This window comes from Protopterus annectens, chromosome 3.part1 (genome assembly GCF_019279795.1).
Source record: "Protopterus annectens isolate FY-2018-M chromosome 3.part1, PAN1.0, whole genome shotgun sequence".
Lineage (NCBI taxonomy): Eukaryota > Metazoa > Chordata > Ceratodontiformes > Protopteridae > Protopterus > Protopterus annectens.
The window spans coordinates 1,534,316,304-1,534,337,780 of NC_056732.1; the positions used below are offsets into that span (position 1 = coordinate 1,534,316,304).

Here is a 21,477-nt window from a genome sequence, read left to right on the forward strand (position 1 = left end):
TTATCACAGCTGTTTTCTAAGCTGTTTCATCTACGGAGTGAAATAACCTAGGCAAAATTCTAACGAATATGTGGTGGACAACTGAATTAGCTACCAGAACATGAACAAATTAATAGGCCACAGGCTGAACAAAGAAGGGTGGATACGCCATCTTAAAACACTGTTCTGTAATACTATAGAAAGGAGGAAGAGCAGAAATGGGACTGCTTTTGGCAAAGAAAAATAAAACTTGAACACATTACAGCAAGTTTGAGGAAAGTGCAGTTGTGTACACTTACCATAAATGTAGATGCTCGAGTGTATTCACTGCTGCAGTATTAACCATTAGGTTATCCATGCTGTGGTAGCCCTCAGTCGGTCCAAATAACAGAGTCAAGGTTCTGTGCATCGGCTGCTGTCGCTTGCTGCGTGACATCAGGTCGTCCGAGCTATAAAGGAGAGCAGGCAACGCCATTACTTCAGGTTTTTCTTGCCTTAATCAACCAAAGAAGTCCAATTTTAATAATTATAAGTAGTCCTGGGGTCAGAGACCCCCATAGAAATATGCGTCTCTGTAAGGACAGCAGATATCAGGGGGAAGAAGGGAGGGAAAGCATGACTGCAGCAGTGAATACACTCGAACATCTACATTTATGGTAAATGTACACAACTGTACTATGTTCTTCGTGTTTCACTACTGCAGCATTAACCATTGGGAAGATTCCCAAAACTAAGGAGAAGGGTGGAAAGTTGATAGAAACTTAAGATTAGGTGAGCATGCCCTGCAGAGTTGCAGAGGCAAACCCAGCCCTAGCTTTTGAGAATAGATTCAGATGGTAATGTTTGGTGAAGGTGTGGACTGAAGTCCATGTGGCAGCTTCCAGGATATCCCTGGTGGGTATCCCTCTAAGGAATGCTGTAGAAGTAGAAGTCACCCTAGTGGAATGGGTTCTGATGGTCCTAGAGGGTGGTTTTCCATGCAAGGAGTAGCAAAAACGGATGCAGTGTGCTAACGATTTGGAAATGGTCAATTTGGATATAGGTTTCCTTTGTGCTCCTGTTTTAAAGTTGACCAAGAGGTGGTCAGTTTTCCTGAATATCTTTGTACAATCCAGATAAAATTTGAGTTGCCTGTGCACATCCAAAGAATGCAGTATCCTTTCCCCCTTATTCTGAGGATTAGGGAAGAAGGTGGGCAAGTGGATTGCCTGGTTGAGGGTAACATCCGAAGCCACCTTTGGCATGAAGGAGAGATTGGTTCTCAGGGAGACCCTGTTTGCATGGAAGATGACAAATGGTTTAATGGCCATTAAAGCTTGAAGTTCTGACACTCTCCTGGCTGAAGTAATAGCCAGGAGAAAGGCAGTCTTCCAAGAGAGGTACTTTAATTCTGAGGATGCTGCAGGCTACAAGGGAGGCAAAGTAAGCTTTTCTGAAACATAGTTCAAGTCCCAGGCTGGGGTGGGCTGTCTTCTGGGAGGCCTGATATTAGAAGCTCCTCTAAGGAACTGTTTGAAAAGGGGGTGGGAGAACAAAAGCTGTTCTGTGTCAAAGTGTGCCGAGATGGCAGAGGCATGGATCTTTATGGAGGAGAAGGAGAGACTCTTGTTAAGAAGCTCAGCAAGATAATCTAGAATAATAGGAATGGAGAGCAGATGTATGTCTGCCCACTTGGAGTGGCTCCAGGAGCAGAATCTTTTCCATTTTCCAGCGTAAGACTTTCTGGTGCTGGGCCTTCTAGCTTCTGTGATGATGTCAAGAACTGGCTTGCTTAGCATAGATTCCTTGTTGGTTATGGTAGAATAAGCCATGCTGAGAGTTTGAGTGTATGAAGGTCTGGGTGCAGCATTGCACCCCCCCGGGATAGCAGTGAGGAATCAGAGGTAGCTGCCAGGGGGGCTGGTGAGATAGGCTGCGCAGCATTGGGTACCAAATCTGTCTGGGTCAATGTGGGGCAATGAATACTGCTCTTGGCTTTTCCTCCCTTATCTTGATTAATACATTTGGAATGAAAGGAAGAGGTGGGAATGCATACACAAAGAGGGTACTCCAAGGGAAGGTCAGTGCATCGACCTTCCAGGCCAGGTGATGGTACACCCTGGTGCAGAATGTCTGTACTTGGTGATTTAGATGAGAGGCAAAGAGGTCCACCCGGGGGATCCCCCCCATGTGTGGGTAATTTGCAGAAAAATGTCTCTGTTGATTTGCCATTCATGTGGGTCCAACAGGTTTCTGCTAAGGTGGTCTGCTAGGGTGTTGTTGATGCCTGGTAGGTATTGGGCTATAAGATGTAGTCCCATGGATGAGGCTGTTAGCCACAGGTTCATGGCTAGTCTGCACAGGGGGTAAGACTGAGTCCCTCCCTGTTTGCTGATGTACCACGACTGTGGTGTTGTCTGTTTTTATGAGGAGAACCCCTAGTTTGAGGTAGGGTTTGAAGGATGTCAGAGAGTTTTGCACTGCTATCATTTCCTTTTGGTTGATGTGCAAGGGTAGTTTTTGTGCGTCCCAGAGACCCTGGGCACAACTGCCTTCTAGATGGGCGCCCCAGGCTATGTACGAATCTGTAGTTATGGTCTGTTCTGATGGACGGAATGTGAATGGAAGTCCCTTGTTCAGAGCACAGGCCTGGGCCCACCAGGGGAACTTGGACCTTATGCAAGGGATCACAGGCAGGGAGGTGTCCAGAGGTTGTGAGTGCTGACACCATAGGTTCTTTAGGTATCACTGAATTTTTCTCATGTGCAGTCTAGCTAGAGGTACCAGGAGGATGCATGAGGCCATGTACCCTAGAGCTTGCAGGAATTTCCTGGCAGAAAGCTGGGTTTGGGAGGCCAGAGTAGTGAAGTATTTTTGGTAGGAAACTTTGTTTTTCTGGGGACAGAAAGGCCATTTGCAGTCCCGTGTCCAGTAAGGCTCCCAGAAATATGATTTTTCTGGTAGGAGACTGTTTTGATTTCCTTTTGCTGATAGTGAACTCCAGAGAGGTGAGTAGGGTTTTTACAATTGAGAGGTGCTGCAGGAGTATTTCCTTGCAGTCTGCCTGGATGAGACAGTCGTCCAGGTAACGGTAAATCTGTACATTGTTTTGCCTGCAAAAGGCAATGGCAGGAGCTAGACATTTGCTGAATACCCTGGGATGAGTAGATAACCCAAAGGGCAAAGCAAAGAACTGAAAGTGTAATGATCCTGCTCTGAAGTGTGGGACTTTTCTACATGATTCTCTTACTGGGATGTGTAGGTAAGTGTCACTTAGGTCTAAGGTGACTATCCAAGCTTTGTTTGGCAGCACTGGTAGGAGCTGTTGTAAGGTAAGCATTTTGAATTTTGGGATTACCAGGAAGGTATTGAGAAAGGATAGGTCCAGGATGGAATCCCAAGTCCCCTCTTTCCTGGGAGCAAGGAACACTCTGGAATAGAATCCTTTTGCAACTTGTTCTGGAGGTACAGGTTCTACTCCCCCTAGGGATATTAGGTTTTGCACTTTAGTGCTTCTGCCCACTGGTTTGGAGGTAGGTCTGGGTACCCTCTTGGAGGTGTCAGTTCTTGGAAATTGAATTTGTAGCCCTGAGCAATGATTTTTAAGACCCACTGATCTTTTGTTATAGAGGTCCAATTTTCTCTGCATAGCGATAGCCTTCCTCCTAGCTTTTGGTGTGGTGGAGGTAGGCAGAGATGGGAAAGGTAGTCATTAAGAGTTTTTTCCATACAGGGGTGCTTTTGAATTCCCTGCTCTAGTGTTTGAGGGAAGCCAGTGTTTATTTCTTTGCTGGCCCTGAGTTTGAGTCCTGGTGGGTCTGTCCCTACAGGTTTTGCCTTGTGCCTGCCTGTTTTGTACAGGAAAGGACCAAAGTTTACAGGGATAATTTCTGCTGAACCTAGGAGGTTGTACTTGAAGAAAATCTTTAACAGTCTGCATCAATTTTGCTTCGTCTTCCATCTTTTTAAGTACCTCTTCAGTTTTCTGTCCGAACAAGCGGTCTTTGTCAAGAGGTGCATCCATGATTTTAGCTTTGACATGAACAGGAAGAGGTTGTTCCTTCAACCATGCATTTCTTCTGATAACAGATCCTGTCACTGCTGCCCTGCTAGAAGCTTCTAGTGTGTTAAATCCACAGTGCAAGGAGTGCTTAGCCACCTGAGATGAAGAGTGCAATAATTCTGCTATCTCTTTATTGTTGGCAAAATCTGGTAAAGCAGAAATTTTCTGTTTCAAAAGTTCCAAATTGTGCTGTTGATATTTTAACATATGGACTGACAGTTGAGAGCCCTTATAGTTAAAGTTGCAGAGGTATATACTTTATACCCCATCTGTCCAGGGCCCTGGATTCTTTGCAGAGGTAGCCTTAACTCCCTTAGGTCCCTGAGTAATCACCTCTGGATCTGCTACAGGATTTCTGTAGAGGAACTTATGTGAGTCAGGTACCCCATAGTACTTGTCAGGTTTTCTGGGGGCAGGTGGAAGGGTTTCAGGGGTAAGGCTGGATTCTTGGGTAAACATCATCTACCACCTCCAAGATGGGTGGGATGGCCAGAGGCCTATGCTGGGGTAGGTCCAGAAACTCTCTTAGTCTTTTCTTGGATTGAGGGAAATCCGTTGATTCCCATTCTCTGAGGGTGTGGAGGGTTTCCCCCAAAGGAAAAGTCCTCCAGATGTGATGCAGAAGGAATTGATTCTTCTGCATCTGATTCTTCATAGGCAGTAAGAGGATCTTCCTCTTCAAAAATAAAGGAGTCAGATCCCTCTGAGTCTAAATCCGAATGGATGTCTGGAGAAGGTTCCCTTCTCCTTTTGGCTGAAGTGGCCTGATTACCCCAGATGAAAGTGATGAGATCCTCCATTTTAAGCATGCTAGTTTGAGGATGGGGAGTTGTAGTGGAATGGAGACTTTTTGCTGTTTTCCTAGGATTAGCTCTAAGTCTGGCCTGAAGAGTATCCCTCAGTACTGTCGGTGTGTTAATTGGAAGAGAGGGCGAAGGCCTTGAAGTGAAATTCAAAGTGCGAGCGGTGCCCTCTGAAGCCAGTGCCTGTTTAGCAGCTCCGGACCCAACCGAGGCAGAGACAGCCAAAGGCTCATTAGACGATGCAGACATTTGTGGCATACAGGATACCGAAAGGGTCTCAGTAGAGGCCTGAGAAGTAACTGAGTCGGGCATCAGGGGCTGCGAAAGTGCCTCACTGAATTCCGAAGAACTGACGACACATTTAGCGGTGGTGCTGTCGGAAGGCTTGACCTATGCGGTTTGTCTCTATCCTTATCTTTACGTTTTTTCAGAAGATCTGCGGTTTGCTGACTGACGGATGCCATATCAGTAATTGGAGACAGAAGATGAAAATAACTGGCTACAAACAAAGCACTATGATGAATAGTTCTAGCATTAAAGAGGGCACAGAACCGACAGGGGGGGGTATTTCGTGATCTGGGCCTAAGCAAGTGACGCAGTAAGAATAAAGTCTCGGTGTGGTATTTGCTTTCCATAAGCGAGACAATTATTGACTTTTTCGGACATCGGTTAGTGCAAGAAAAAGGAAGTATCCCCAATGGGGTACTTAGCTTTAGACATTTTCTGCTGAAGTTCGAAATCTGGAAATGGTCGTCCAGCACTGTTGCGAATTGCTTCTGCTATGGGCTCCATGGCAAAAAAGACTGAGGTAATGGCGTCACCTGCTCTCCTTTATAGCTCAGACAACCTGACGTCACCCAGCAAGCGACAGCAGCAGACGCACAAAACCTTGACTCTGGTATTCGGACCGACTGAGAACTACCACAGCATGGATAACCCAATGGTTACTACTGCCACAGTGAAACACGAAGAACATCAAAGTTTGTTGAACTGGTGAAATGATACTCAAATCTAACAATGTAAACAGCAAGAACAAAGTAATTTACTTAATCATTTTCATTCATTCATACATTTTCTGACACCTGCTTTATCCTATTCAGAGTCCAAGGTTAGCAATAACTATTCCGTTGATGGACATGTTTAAGATAGTGAACCAATGCGGGACATGATGCCAGTCCACTACAGAACAGGACACACACACATGCTCACTCGCTCACTACATATATGCGTGCGTACACACTCACACATACAATCTATTTGGGGGGTAGACAATTCACCTGTTGAAAACTAAGGCAGAAACAGGACAATAAGCAGACTCTGCAGGAAAAGCACCCCAGCTAGGAAATTAATGGAAGAACCAATACTGTGAGGCAACATTAACCAGTCCAGCATGGTGCTACCCAATCATTTAAAAAAAAAGTCAGAAATGATGTGTACGTTTGCATGTTTCATCTGTAAATACAATTTCTTCATCAAATAGTTAAAATTATTTACTGTAAATTGTATAAATGTTGGTCTTTTGCTATTTTTAATTATATAACCTTCCCTCAGACTTTCTTCGCAGTATCTCATCCTCCTCAGATGCAACGCATGGAGATCACTTACTTTAACAGTGCTGTCAGCCACATCTAAAAAAGGATCTCAGCCATCTGCTGTAAATTAATTAGGGGAAAAGGCTGCACTTTTTCTACATGTACAGTGCTAAAATATAAGCCCTATACTTTCACACTCAACTAGTAAAAACAGTAACTGGGGAAATGTGATGGTCCCTTCCCTTTTTCATGCTCTATGGCTATGCTACCTACTACTCACACTAAATACCAGAAAATTCATGATAATTCCAAGTATCAGTTGCAAAAGCAATGCTGTGAAACAGAGTTTTAAGCTCAGTTTAGGTGATGTCTAATATCTTACCGCTTTATACTGGAACAGTTCTGCCAGCTCGTTTCTGGTCTCTGATGCATTGGCATTGCCTTTCCAGTGATCAGGCATATAATGAATATGAGCAAGTACACACTGCAACAGCTGCTCAGGATTCCAAACCATGTGTTCATCAGGAATGAAGGACCTAAAGAACAAGGACAAAACATGACAAATGCAGTCTGCATATTAATTTTTAGGAGAAAGGGCTGCAAAATGTTTTCACATAATGCACATTCTTACCTAGAAATAGTTACAACAATGCCCAAAATGGTAATAGCTGTCAAGATATGTTGAACTGTCAGAACATCTTCATCATACACTGCAAGTGTTATAAGGACTGCTAGTACAGATCCAGAAAAGAAGGCTATATTTTTGGCTACCACTGTCAGGAGTGGCGAAATAAAGGAGTTCATGTATTTGGAGGCTGGTTTGTAACCCCTGTTGAGGCGCATTTGTAACTCATGCTCTAGTTCATTAAAGTGCCGCAGGTAGAGCCGTCCAAAAAGTGACCAGCGCCTGGCCCCTAGGCTCCCTGGTTCTCGCTTAATAATCTCTGCATAGCTGAAAAAAGCATAAAGAATTTGCCAAATGAGTATTAAGGGAGACAGTAAGAGATTGGCAAGTCCAATAAGGCAGATGGTACGGCTCAAATGCTGTGCCAGCTCTAACCGATTCCCAGCTCGTTTGTATTTGGGATGCAAGTTCCATTTGTTCTGAAAAAGGGACCCTGGGCCCCAAAATAATATCAGCTCAAAGTTGTACTTTAAGCCCTGAGATAGGAAAACCACTTCTCCCCAGCCAGGCAGATGAAAACGGATAGGCAGCAGGGACTTGTTGACCATTGCCACCATATAGTTCTTGAAGCGCAGGATACGGTGATATATATCCAGTTCTGTCAGTTCTTTTTTGTGGACGCACATCTGGTGCTCTCGTTGGATGGAGATCAGTCTTTGCTGCACTTCTTGCCAAGTAAAGTTGCACAATTCAACCTGTGACATGAATACAGAAAAACAAAAACTAAGATTACTATCAAGCTAAACTCTGCAGTGCTGTTACAAGACAACACTTTTGTTAGATGAGCATCCTACTCAATTTATTTTGTCAATACACCACCCCCCTAAATATGTACAAATTACAGTTATGTAGGCAACTTACCATAATAATTAATAATCAACTGTTGTCACTATTGCAGTCACAATCTAAGAAACCACAGGTTGAGCCTCATATCTGCTTAGATTTTCAATGCTGAACATCCTTTCCCTTAGCCCAGGTTCATGTTGTCTTACCTCAGATGCCTTCATGTGCATTGTGACTAGGGGGCATCTGCCTGCAGCATTTTTATTTCTTTCTTGCTCCCCAACAGATCAGTGCAGTACCTTAACAGCTGTACAGCATTGACAGATTCCTCAGGGAAACGTCTGAGATCTGAACAATTTAAGCCTTCTTGAAGGACCTGAACAAGGGGAAGGTAAGATGGAAGATAGTATAGATAACAGGAAAGATAAAAAGTGTACCCAACCTGGCCCCTAAGCACCCAAAACAGAAGAGGAGTTGGGCAGAAGAAAACAGAACTGTGACCACACTCTAATGTCTACTATTACGGGAAGTTGCCTACACTATTGTGCTATGTTCTTTATGTGGACTGTTGCAGTCAATATATAACACAAGGTTCCCACAGCAAGTCCTACAGATAGGATGGCTGACACTGGTAGATGAAAGAATATGTCTTTCAATACAGCAAAGGCAAATCCAGCCCTAGCCTTGGAAATTAAATCCAGTTTATATTACTTTGAACAGCAGTGGACATAAGACAATGTGGGTGCCTCTAAGATGTCCTGTGCACTAATACCATTGAATAAAGCAAGTGGTTACTGCTGTCCCTCATGTAGAATGGGAACTAATCCACTCTTGCAAAGTTCTGCCATCATTTCAGTTTTCTCAAACCAATGACAGCTTATTTAACAGCAAAATATATTATAAGCATACCAGAGAATAAAATAATGTAGAGCTCATACAATTAATGTTTACAGGTTTGCTTAAATCTTAATCAAAGCACAACTTGTTTCATTTAATAAACAAAACAGATCCAGACCAATTAAAATATTAAAACTTCTCAGTATGGCTTTGTTCCTTCCCTTCTTACTCCTTTAGCTGCCTGTTTCAACCCCTAATTCTATAAATTATCTGCACGTTAGAAACTGATTCAACAACAACCATTAACTGGCATGCAATTTGTTTGGATACTGTCAGTCTTTCCACCCAGTTTCTCCCGGGTTTTCATTGTCTCCATTACTTTTCGATCACTGGACTTTATCTGTCCTCCAGTTCTTTCTGGTTGCTTTCTTAATGACAAGCATTATAGTACCCAGCAAAATCTTACTATATCTTGGTTCATCTTGTCTGGGTTCCCAATTTACAAATGGTAAGCATTTGGGTACTATAATTTGTTCTCTCCAGGTTATCCTGCAATGAAGTTATCAATGATGTGAGGATGGGGTACTTCCAAAATGCATGTTCCAAACTACCTGCATCTTCCATCCTAAATTTCCAACTCTCTTGCCCTCTAGAGGAACATACTGCACATTTAACTTATGGTATAAACATACCTATGCAGGCACTGCACAAGAAAATTCCAAATTTGCATGAATTACAGACACATTATGGGGCCTCTGTCTATTGCTTACTTAATTTCACTCTTCAGTCTTGCTTTAACTTTTCCTACCCCCCCCCTTTTTGATTGGGATACTTCTACATATTCAAGTCAACAAATTTTTATATCGGCTAACTCTGTTCTAGGTTCAATCAAGACCTTTACTAACTCTGGCATTACTGTCTCTAATCCCTTTTTTCTCTGGCTTGACTTAATTCTGTTATTATCCTCAGACAGGTGATACAGCCACCCTTCTGAAAACTGTTCTCGCCAACATGATTTGCTTCCAAAACCTTGGTTCCTTCATTCTCACCTACCACCTATTCTGACTGACTTCTATCTGCACCAGTTAATACTGTGGACAATATTCCTGGTTTCCAGTCTTACATTTCCTTGGTTCTTATCAGGCCCTAACCTTCCCCAAAAATATAACTTATGAAGTCACCTTCCCTTCTGAACAGCTTGGAGCCATTGTACAGCTTCGACCCCTCTCAGTATGCTTTCTCCTTGTGGTAGTAGCTTTCTCTTCCATTTAGCACAGTACTTATTCATCTGCAACAAACAGGTAGGACATTTTCAACTGAGTGGACTTGGGTACCACTGTAGGCTGGGCAGCCCTAATCCCCCCAAGTCAAATGGTAACAACTTGTCTCAAGTCATTCTTTTTTTTTTTTTTTTTCATATGAAATCTTTCAACTTTTTTTTTTCTTTTTGAATTCTTTCTGTATTTTATCTTGTGGACTTTTGTGAAAGACTTTTATGGGGGTTAAGATGGCTTTTCCTACTTATAGAACGAGGGGGACTATACTAATGGCTTGAGATTTGCTATCAAGCTCCAACACAAATATCTTACAACTTAATTTTATTATTCCTGGTTTCTTGTCAAGTAAATCTGACTGTTTGTTCAACTCCCATCATCAACCATATTCTTAGATATTTCATTCTCTCATGACCACACAAAATACTGCTAAGCTACATTAAAGGTGGGGGCACAGTTTAAGGCTATAGCCATTATTTTTTTATCTCACTGATCTTGTATCCCAAAATATGTTTCAAATGTCTCATAAAATCTGGTTAGATACACTGTATCATTAGCAAACAAGGTTACCTTCACTCACTGATGTAGCAATTTAAATCTCTTAATTTGTGAATGCCTTATTATTGTTGTTAGTGGTTTCAAATCAAGGACAAAGAGAAGCAGAAACAATGGGCACCCATGCTTGCTCTCCCTTCTCAAGGTAAATTCAGACGACATTACCTCTCAAATTAATTTTTGCCTAGGAGTTTTTTTCAGAGATCCCCATTACCATTTTATAAGCTTTCTCAGGTATCCTGCACCTAATCACTTTCTCAAGATACAGCCAACTGACACTATGACTTGCTTTATAAGAGTCCAAGCTCACAAGGAGCAAAGGTTGTCCACTATTCTCTACTCCTTCTGTACCACAAGAGTTTGGTTATACTGTTGAAGGCTTCTCTCCTCTCAACATAGACATGGACTGTCACTTCAACTGTCACCATCTCCCCAGATTCAGTGCCATTATCCTAACCTCTTTGACAGTCATGCCTGTCACAGGTCTTCTCTCACACAATCCATCCACCTTCTGGTTGGACATCCTAGCTCCCTGTTCACTTCTTCCTCTCTGTCCCAAACCCTCTTCATGAAATCTTCTGCTTTCCTGCACATAAGCGTAAACCACCAGAATCTGGTCTACTTTACCTCCTCTGCCACTAGAAATATTTTGATGTCTGCTCTGATGTTATGACTTCTTCAAATGCCCCATAGTGTATATCCTACCAAACCTAGCCAAACCCAGGCACTTAAATCTCCATCACCTCTATCTTCCTAAACTGTTCTGCCTTCACTGCTCAGGTTTCTGTACCATACAGAAGTACTGGTTACACCACTGCTCTGCACACCTTACTTTATAGCTTCTTTAGTATTCTTCAGTCACACACTACTACCCCTGACATTCGGTGACAGTTTGCTGCAGCATCTCTGACTCTAGCTTTGACTTCCTCATTCAGTCTTCTCTCTCAAACACTCCTCCCAGATATCTGAATCTATTAACCTGATACACAATTTTCCCTTCGATCTCAATGTTCAGCTTCTTCAGTCTTTCCCCAGTTGTTGCAATGACAGCTGTCTTGTTTCATCCCATCTGCTTAAAAGTTAGTATTCACTGAAAGCATGCAAGCTGATTTTGGCATCTGGGTGGGGATTAGGCATAAGAACTGGTAGCAATCAGTGTAAGTGGGAAAACTGGCTGTGACATGTGCTTTAGCATGGGTAATTTTAATTTTAGAAGAGGTAATGCCTGTGGGTGCAACCACTGATTTGTGGCAACTACTATCTGGAGGGTAAATGTCATTTTTTGAAACAGTAGCTAAACTCCAAGATCCAAGACAAAGACCTTCAGATCTATTACAGATGACATGTACTGATGAGAAAATCTCATCTAGATAAAACACCAAGACAGGATGTGGGATGGAGGAAGGGAAGCAGAGGAAAGGATGGAATAAAACAACACAGATCTAATGTTATGGTAAGTACATAACTTTCTTATCTGATATATTTCCTTCCATTCCTCCACATATGGGGCAAACTCCCCAGCTACCTGATCACTTGGGTGGTCTTACGGAAGGATATTCCCAAGTACAGCTGAGCTGAAAGCAACTCTGTCTCTAGACTGAATGTCCAAATTATAATGAGAAATAAATGGGTGTACTTTTGACCAGGTAGCTACAGCACAAATATCACTGATGGGGGTACTGGAGAAAAAGGATGTATATAAGTCCACTGGTCTAGCTGAATGAGCTTTGGGTTTTGAAGTTAAGGGTAGATGTTTTGTTGATATACAAAAGAAATACATTGAGTCAGCCATCTAGACAAGGAAATGTTTGATACTGCTTATCCCAATTTAACCTTGGCAAATGAAATGAACAATTGCTCAGATTTTCTGATAGACACAGTTTGATGCCCAGCAAGTGCAAGGTGTATTCAGCCTTGCTGCAGAAATTCAGAAAGAATACTGACAATTTTATGGCCTGAATGATGGAAGATTCTGACGTAACATTTGGGGAACAAGATGGCTTCATCCTCAAACTCAGTCTCTATGAAAAACCAAATAATGAGGTTTGAAGAAAGTGCATGCAACTCAACAATCCTTCTTGCAGCTGTAATGGTCATGAAAAATAAGGGTTTCCATGAAAGGAACTTCAAATCAACTCTAGCAGCAGGTTCAAATGTGGGTCTTGTCAAGGACTGTAAGACAACTGTAATACCCCAAGGTGGAATTGGATCTCAGAGTGGGGGACGTAATAGGAAAGTACTTTGAAGAGAGGCTTTAGATAACTTGAGAAAAGCTCCAGGGGTGTGTCCTTATGTGAAAAGCAGATAACAATGCTAATCATACTTTGATAATAGAGTAGCTTTCTCCTTCTTGAAAAAGATGAGCCAGAAAATCCAAAACTGCAGGAAGAGGTCAAGGACTTTTTCTGATGTCCAAACAGAAACTCTCTTCCATTTACTTTTGTATATGTTCCTATGGAAGGGGAAAGCCTGGACTGTCAAACCATCATTAGAATTGGAGAAACCATGCAGTCAGTTTGAGTGTTCATATGTCAGGATGAGGCTTTCCGGATGGGTGAGATATCAGAGCTGGGTCTAAGCTCAAATCCCAAGGTATGTGAATTAGATGAGGCCAAAGGAAGGGAGACCACACCTTCGAGGACAATGAGGGTCTATTAGAATTACAGAAACCTTCAACACTATTGCTTTCTGCAGAAACTTTGGGATGAGGTCAAAAGGAAAAAAGCATAAAGAAGTCTTAGGGCCAAGAGTGCCTCAAAGCATCCCTGGGTGACCCCCCCCCACCTCATGAGGGGATCACAGCACAGAACTTGGTGTATTTTGTGTTCACTGGGGGGGGGGGCAAAGATTCCTACAAGGATGCTCCCTAATGGCTGAAAATGTGCTCCTCTACATGGGGTTGAGGGATCATTCATGAGGGAGTATAATGGATCTGTTCAACCTGTTCACTACTATACTGTATTTCCCTGTGATGTGCACTGCTACTAGAAAGGGATGCAATGATATCCCCAGTGCCATACTCTCATGGATTCTTGACACAAGGTGTTAAGACCTGGTTCCTCCCTACTTGCTGATATACCAAATGACAGCCATGCTGTCTATTTAAATTAAAATCACATCCAAGGGAAGAGCACACTGAAATGCCTACAACACTAGGAGGACTGCTCCCATTTCCAAGATACTGATGTGTAGACTGGCCTCTAGGGGGACAGCATGTGCCCTAGACAGTCCTTCCTAAATAATACCCCCTTACCCTAATAGGGGGCATCTGTGACCACTGTGGCCTGCAGAGCAGGAAGAATAAAAGGATATCCCTCTTGAAGAAGAGGGGTAGTCAACCAACAATGAATGTATTGCCTGAAAATGTTTGTGAGGGTGATCAGATGATTCACTGACAGATGCCTGATGGACCATTGTACAGAAAGTGTCCACTGAATTACTCTCATGTAAAACCTGGCTAAAAGGACCAGAGTAATTTAGGAGCCATGGAACCTAGAGGGTACAGAACCAGATTGTCTGATAGTTTCTTTCATGATAGAACTTGCTGAGCTTGTGAATGTAGACAGAGGACTTAACTGAGGAAGCTTTACAGTAAGTGCTACTGTGTTTAAATAAGCTCCAATAAATTTTAGAGACTGCGTTGGCTGAAGCGGAGACTTCTGAAGATTTAATGTAATTCCAAGATCAATACATAGACAGAGCAAGGAATCTCTGGGCAGTAGCAGTAAATTCCTGGATGGGGTGGTTATGAGTCCAGATATGGAAACACTCAGAATCCCTACAGTTGTAGTTGAACACCTGGGGGGGGGCTACTTGAGATCAAAGGCCAGAGCTCTGCACTGGTAAAGACTGGCTCCTAGCCAGAAGCAAAAATACTTCCTGGAGTGCCTGCCCATTGTGATGTGGTAGCATTCATCTTGAAGACCTATCAAGCACTTCTAGACACACTTCTTCAATAGGGGAAGGACTGACTGAACCGTGACCACCCAAGAACTTGGTTCAAACAATGTACTTGTTCACTGAATTAGATAAAAAACTGGTCTTAGGTTCCCACTTTTTTTTGGTACTAAAAAGAATCTTGAGCAAGTCACAGATACCTTCAGGTCTGGTGGGACTTCTTGTTTGACTTGACTTTTTATAAGCTTCCCTATTTCTGAATTTGAGAAGTTGGGACGTCGGGAATTTTCTTTTGAAGTGGGGAGAAGAGTGGAATGGTATGAAATGGCCTCTGGTAATTATTATCAGTACCCACCTGTCTTGAGTGATGGATGTAGGGTGCAGAGACACGTGCCACCCCAAACTGTCTCCAGAGAAGGACAGCCAGACAACCTTTCAGGAGCACTAAAATGACTCTGAGAATGGACCAATGAAACCCTGATTCTAAGGACCACCTCTGCCTCTTGGGTGATGTCTACTGTTAGAGTTTCCCACTGCCATTGGAAACTCTGTCTCTAGCAGAGCCCTACGAAAATCCCTGAGGTTTTCAGAACCACATTCATTTCCCTGTCTTCTGATTCTTGGAGAAGGAGTTGAGAATTTGTTCCTTATGGCAGACAGGGATTTACCATCATGTTCACTCAAGGAGGTAGTTTCTTTAACTTTTGGACAAAACAAAGTTGATCCATGGGCATTAATGAAGGATGTCTTGAAGTGCTCAATGAAGTTGTAAAGTCATATCCAGGCATGCCTCCAAATGGAAATACCTGTGCTGACTGCTCTAGATATATAAAATAATTCTGCCATGTAGATAAAGCCGGTGTACTAAGAAATCAGATAAAACAAAAGAAAATGTAAAGTAAACCAGCACCACAACACTTGCTACTTAAACAGCAGAAAAGTTATTAAGGCTTGCTAGTACAGTACTAGACCTTCACCAATAAAGGCTTCTTCAGGCAAACAGTCAGCTGATTTAAAAACACATTTTAAATACAAAAAAAGAAAAGGTCATGTGACGTTACCTTTAAAGAAGTAACACAAAAAAAAAGGCTAATACATAAATACTTTACACGTTCTAAGAATACTAAAAAATAAAAATATCTGTATATAACAAACAAAAAACATATATTAAAGCCTTTAAAACGTTTATAGTTACCTGTATATCAAAACTATTTAATTTTATTGGTTTATCTTTCAGAACTGGCTTTATTAGCACACTTTAATTAATTACTTTTTCTGTATTGAGTGTCATGGTGCCAGTTTACTTTACATTTTGTTTTATTTTACCTGGCTGCTCTAGATGCCATTTCTGTGGCATTAGATATGAGGTGCAATGAAGCACTGGATAGAGATAGGAGGGCAGCCATCAAGGGTCTTCTTCTGATCTACAGATAAGGTCCTTGGGAGAGAAGTGGAGATTTCTTTGATCAAATCTCAGTGAGGACAAGTAAAATGTGCCAATATATTAAGCACTCACATCAAAAATGTAGAAGAGGCATATACCAGCTTCCCAAACCTGTCCAATGATCATGATTCCCTATTCAGGACTTCCAAGATGGCTGCAAAATGAATAACAGCTTAGTTCTAGCTCTCAAAGTGTGATAACAGAAACTCAGCAGAGAGGGCCAGTAGACTTGTGTTTATGGGTAGATTTCAGTAACTGACTAGTACATGTACTACCTGGAAAAAAATCAGCTACAAAAAGTGAGGAAAAAACACTGACTGGGGAAAGTTCTACAGCTGTTCAGCAAAAAGCAGTGCAATTTCCAGACACAAATTCTAGTAGCCTACAGGAAGGTATAAGACAACTGCAAACAGATCTGGTTAAAATAAACGAAACACTGACGGAATATATCAACACAAACAACAAAAGGTTAGAAAAAGTGGAAGAATCTTTAAAGGAACACTCCACCCTAGAACTAAAAAAAATATGTTTTTTTCAGTCTATCTTTGTTTCCAGACCTATTTTAACACCTAAAATTGACTCTAAGGGCTTTATTAGTAATTTTAGCTATTTTACCACAACATGGCTACCGATGGGGCTTGCTATATCAACGTGATCTTCTCCTTCAAGCCTTTCTCTTTCCCATAAAGCATTTCAAGTCTCCTTTCTGTGACTCATGCCAGACATAAGGAAGTAACTGTGAATTCCCATGCCATTGACATATAATGGGAAATTTGTGACTCATTGTCAGTTTGGATTCCTTCTGCGTTAGGCCTGCTTCTTTTCTGTTGCTAATCACCCTCATTTATGTTTAGATCACAGCTTGCTTTACAGTATAATATGAAGTTATCTAGCAGCAGACAGAGTTGTAGCTAAATTGGATGCCTTTGTTCTAAGTGTTCTTTTGTAGTCCTGCCTGAATTGACAGTCCCCTCCTCCCACACTACTGCAGAGGTGTGAAAACTGCCACTGCAACTGACAGCTCACAATTGAAAGGAAGGGAGTGCCATTTCAAATGTCTTCCCCTCTGCCTGCAGAATCATTTGTTAGACAGCAGCAGAAAGATTTATGTAAAAAATTTCAAATTAAATTTCGTAAAAGAGTTGAGGATAATTTTTGATTATTTCATTGTGTACACTTTTTTTATTTCCGCCTTATTTCTACAAGACATTATTATGTTCACTTACGTTTGTTTTACAATCTCTTTGAGGGACATTAGCCTAGTGACATGTTTTTGTATTTTACATGATGTTTTCATCATCTCCACACATTTTGAAGGACTGTAAAATGGTAGATAGCAAACCTGTGTCTATGATGCTGGCACAGTAAAATTATGTACTGAAAACTCACTGTTTTCTATACTCCATGCAGTGAATTTTTTTTTGGGGGGGGCTACTAATTATTTTGTGCATGTATTTATCACTTGCATAATGCATATAACTGAGGCATTTGGGATCTTAATATGATCTCCTCTAATTCAGCTGAAACTATTTAGCAATCCTTTAGTCCTTTATTCATATTAGTAAATTTACTTTGAGGCCCTCCCTGCCTTTCTTTGTGCATATTTCAAATCTTACTGCTCCACTGGTCATATATCGAGCTGTTAATTGGCAGCAGACACTACTCAGCCAAACACAGTTATTCATATTTTTCACATTACTAATGTGACTTCGGTCTTTTTAAAACAACAAAAGAGACGTGCCGTTCGTAGAAAACACCACATAAGAGGGTTTACACCCATCAATCAAATTTGGATTGCAGCATCCAGTTTGCAGTTGTACTAACTAAACTTGTCAAGTCAGGCAGTAAGCACACTACTGTCAGTGTCATGAGTACAGAATGACAATTTTGACTCCATAATTTTCCTGTCTACGTTATTACAAGTCACTGTGCCAGGCAGTGCTGTGTGCCCTTTCGGCAATATTGCACATCTTACTCCAAGTTCTCCTAAATATTGCCACCTGAGATCCAAAAGCACATGTCATAGCGCTCTCCCCTTTGTGTAAATGTGTGTAGGCCCTACAAATTACTTAAGTATACCTAAAATACATAAAATACATGTATCACATCACACAAACCCCTTTGCCATCAAATTGGTGACTGCTGCATCATGTTACGCTGTCTCACACTGCGCATCAGACATTAGTACATGTTCACACCAGTTACAGTGTGTCAAGGTTACCAGCTATCATCATCTGCACAGGTGACAGGGAGCACACTGTACAAAGGCTTGGACTATAAACGCTGTTAGGAGGGCATAACTGCAACACAGGATTATGAACATTGTGATTCATGTGTCATGTCACCACCCACTTGCTACTCAGGCTCATGTCTAACAAGCAATGCCTTCTCAATGACTGTGCAAGAGTGTCTATGGAAACTGGTTCATAGTAGTTACATAAGCTCAAAATATTTTTGGTTTACAGTACATACAATGGCTTTGCTTAGTATGATTTTTGCCTTTATCCCTGTGCATGGCCTAATCAAATTCAGTGCCCTGCTGCAAATAACAGACTATCTGTAATACCAAGGTCTCACAAATAAAAATAATGATGCAATTACATATATGAAATAGTCCTGAACACACAAAACCATGCTCGACCAACAATATACTTATCCTATGGGTGTGCCTCCATTCAGTGCGCCAAAATAAGGATACAAGCTAAATGCCAAAAAGTGCATAGTCATCCCCTTTGGGAAAAAACTAAGTACCCACAAAATACCACATAGGTGGTAGCCCACTAAATACAGAAGACGTAATAAGGGTTCTGGGGATCCAAGCAGATAGTAACCTCTCCTTTGATAATTACATTACCAAAGTGGTTAGAAACTCTTTCTATGTGGCCCACCTAATCACAAAAGGGTTTGCATCCAGATTGAAAGAGATCTTTGGGCCCCTCTATGCATCACTCATCAGACCCATCATAGAGTACAATGCCCCATTTGGTATGTACCTTACAAGACACCTGCAACAACTGAAAAGACCACAGAAGTACCTCACCAAGAGGATCACTGGCCTCAAGCAGATGCCCTTTGCAGCTCAACTGAAGAAACTCCAACTGCACTCAGTTGCATACTGCCCTCTCAGAAGTGATCTCTGCCTGACATACAAGGCCATGTCAACCCAGAATTGATGGACATGCTCCACCTAAAGAAAACCATATCCCCTCGAGACACATGCTCCAGGGATGTAAACCTCACCACAGCAATAAATAGGACGTGCTGGAGGGATAGATTCCTGTCCCAGAGACTTCCCATGCTCTGGAACAAGATTCCAATCTACATTAGGCAGAGCTCCTCGCTAACCCTCTTCAAGAGAAAGCTTGACAGAGTGGATGGGAAACAGAAAGTTTACCCCAGGCATCACTTCAATGGCTCTGCTGGACAGAAGCACAGGGAACAAATCTAAGGGGGTGGCAAAAGCCAACACATTCCAGCTAGGCTTATAAATGCCTTTGGGCAGATAGCCTAGTACCTATGAACATATGAACCTATTAAAAATAAACATTACTAAGCAAGAGGCTTCCTCTAGGTACATATGAAAAGAATAGAAGGTAGAGTGTGAAACTGATAAGTTAACCTGTAAGTGTCAAAAGGAGACCAAAGAAGAAATGAAATTCTAAATGACAAGTTCACATCTGTGTTCATTATAGAATCATACAGCCTAGTCCAAATCCAGGAAGATAACAGGATCTGGATGGTCAGATGAAAAATGTAGTAACAGGAGATGGGAAGGGAACTGGTATTTGAAGGAGGATAACATAAAGGGACTAGAGGGAATTTTCCGCACATATCCTACAATTGACTGAAGTTTTTGGATTAACCTCTGAAAGAACTATATAGCAGTAATTTTCAGGAATTTGTCAATATATGGGATAGGATGCAAGTACTTGCGGTGCTTATGTACAAAGCTGGCACAATGGGCAACCTAGAACATAACAGACCATTGTGTTTAACTTCAGTGGTCAACAAAGCCATGGCGACATTCTTATTCTTGAACATACATTACTTCTGGTGAAGAATGGACAATTTCGGAGTTCCATTATGCGGTTCACAGTGGCAGACTGTCAAGCTAAGATTTCCTAGCTCGATGACAGGGTCAGTAAGAAATAAGATGGAAGACACCATTTATGCCAAAAAACATAATTATCTCACCAAATTAGAGATAAATATATATGCAATATTAAAATATAATAAATCAAAACAACACATATTACAAGAGCTAAAAACAAATTCATTCTGTGTGTAAGCTTCTGAATTGATTCATGTTCCTTAGATTTTGACTCTGGTATTCAGTTCTATGGCTGTTACAGATTGAGTAACAAAGCATCCTGTCAGTGTAGGGCTACCTAAGATGTAGTAACTCTAATCATCTTATTATAGCCAATTTATGTTCGAGTGATGCCTCCAGGTGCATCTGCAGTTAACTCTACTTATGCCGCTAGGCTTTAGACTAAATGCAATTGGAATTTCCTTAAAATAATGACGTGCATGATAAAAGGTAAATGCCAGTAACAGCTAAAACAATTTCACAGGTGTTGAGATCTGTGGTTCTATTGTCGGTGTTGCTGTGTCTCAAGAGGGATTCTGAAAAAATCAGGATGCAACATAAGGAACCTGCATACTTTGTCATGACTGGCAACATGTGGACAAATGCCAGGTCTGAAATTGATGTTCACCCAGGTGAAATCAAACATGTGGTAGTCACAGGTATGTGCAATTGTACAGACCTTGATGTACCACTCGCCCGGCCAAACAATAGGGCCACGATCGGCTGTATCCACACTGCCAACATGTGTCACATCGCAAACATACTCAAGTGTCTCACCAGCAGGCAGTGTTATGAGGTGAATGATAAAATGAGCACAGAAACTACAAGCCTATGAGTCTGAGTAGTCTAATATGAAAAGCAAAAGACTGAATTCACAGGGAAATGTTCTGTTCAACGACACTGGACACAAATTGCATTTTCCTTAGTTGAGAGAAGGCTATGTCTACTTATCTTGTTGTACTTTTTTTCTGAAATGCACTTAGGCAATGCATGCGGGGGAAACGGTGCACACAGTAACACCAACCTGGACCTGGCTAAGACATTGGATACAATATCCCACTCAGGTAAAGCTGACAAAATCAATGACTTGGCCATAAACCGCTACATATTTGACTGGATTGCAAGCATTCTCACAGACGGGACTCAGGAAATCACGATTGTTGTTACCATGTCCAGTAAATGACCATTCACAAGCTAGGTACCTCAGGGCTCCATGTTGAGATCACTCCTATTTGTTGTATACTTCTGAGACGTAAAGTCTAAGCAAGTTTGCAGATGACTGGATAATTGGGACATATAACAGATTATCCCATGACACAAATATCTTACAAGCAGGTTTACCACAACTAACTCGTTCCAAAGCCATGTACTATAACTCATTGGCAAGAAGTGCAATATAGTGCTTTTTGGCTAAACTACTACCCAGGCTAAGTACTCCTTCACTAAGAAATCCCTAACAGATGACACAGTATCCAAGAATCTGGGAACATATGTAGATAATAACATGGCCTTTGATCAACCTGTGTCCACAACAGTACGACAATATGTCGCCCAAC

The 21,477-nt window shown here is 41.7% G+C and overlaps 1 protein-coding gene across 2 annotated transcripts in view; it reads right to left on the minus strand.

The window, feature by feature from the left end:
* The window catches only part of LOC122798555 (autophagy-related protein 9A-like), a 1,089,020-nt gene that overhangs the window by 551,181 nt on the left and 516,362 nt on the right, over positions 1 to 21,477 (minus strand). For both annotated transcript variants that reach the window (XM_044067609.1, XM_044067608.1), the window contains exons 7-8: positions 6,988 to 7,736; positions 6,739 to 6,892 (exon numbers count right to left, since the gene is read on the minus strand). In XM_044067609.1, the coding sequence (XP_043923544.1) occupies positions 6,739 to 6,892; positions 6,988 to 7,736 (903 nt within the window). The remainder of the gene's footprint in view (positions 1 to 6,738; positions 6,893 to 6,987; positions 7,737 to 21,477) is intronic.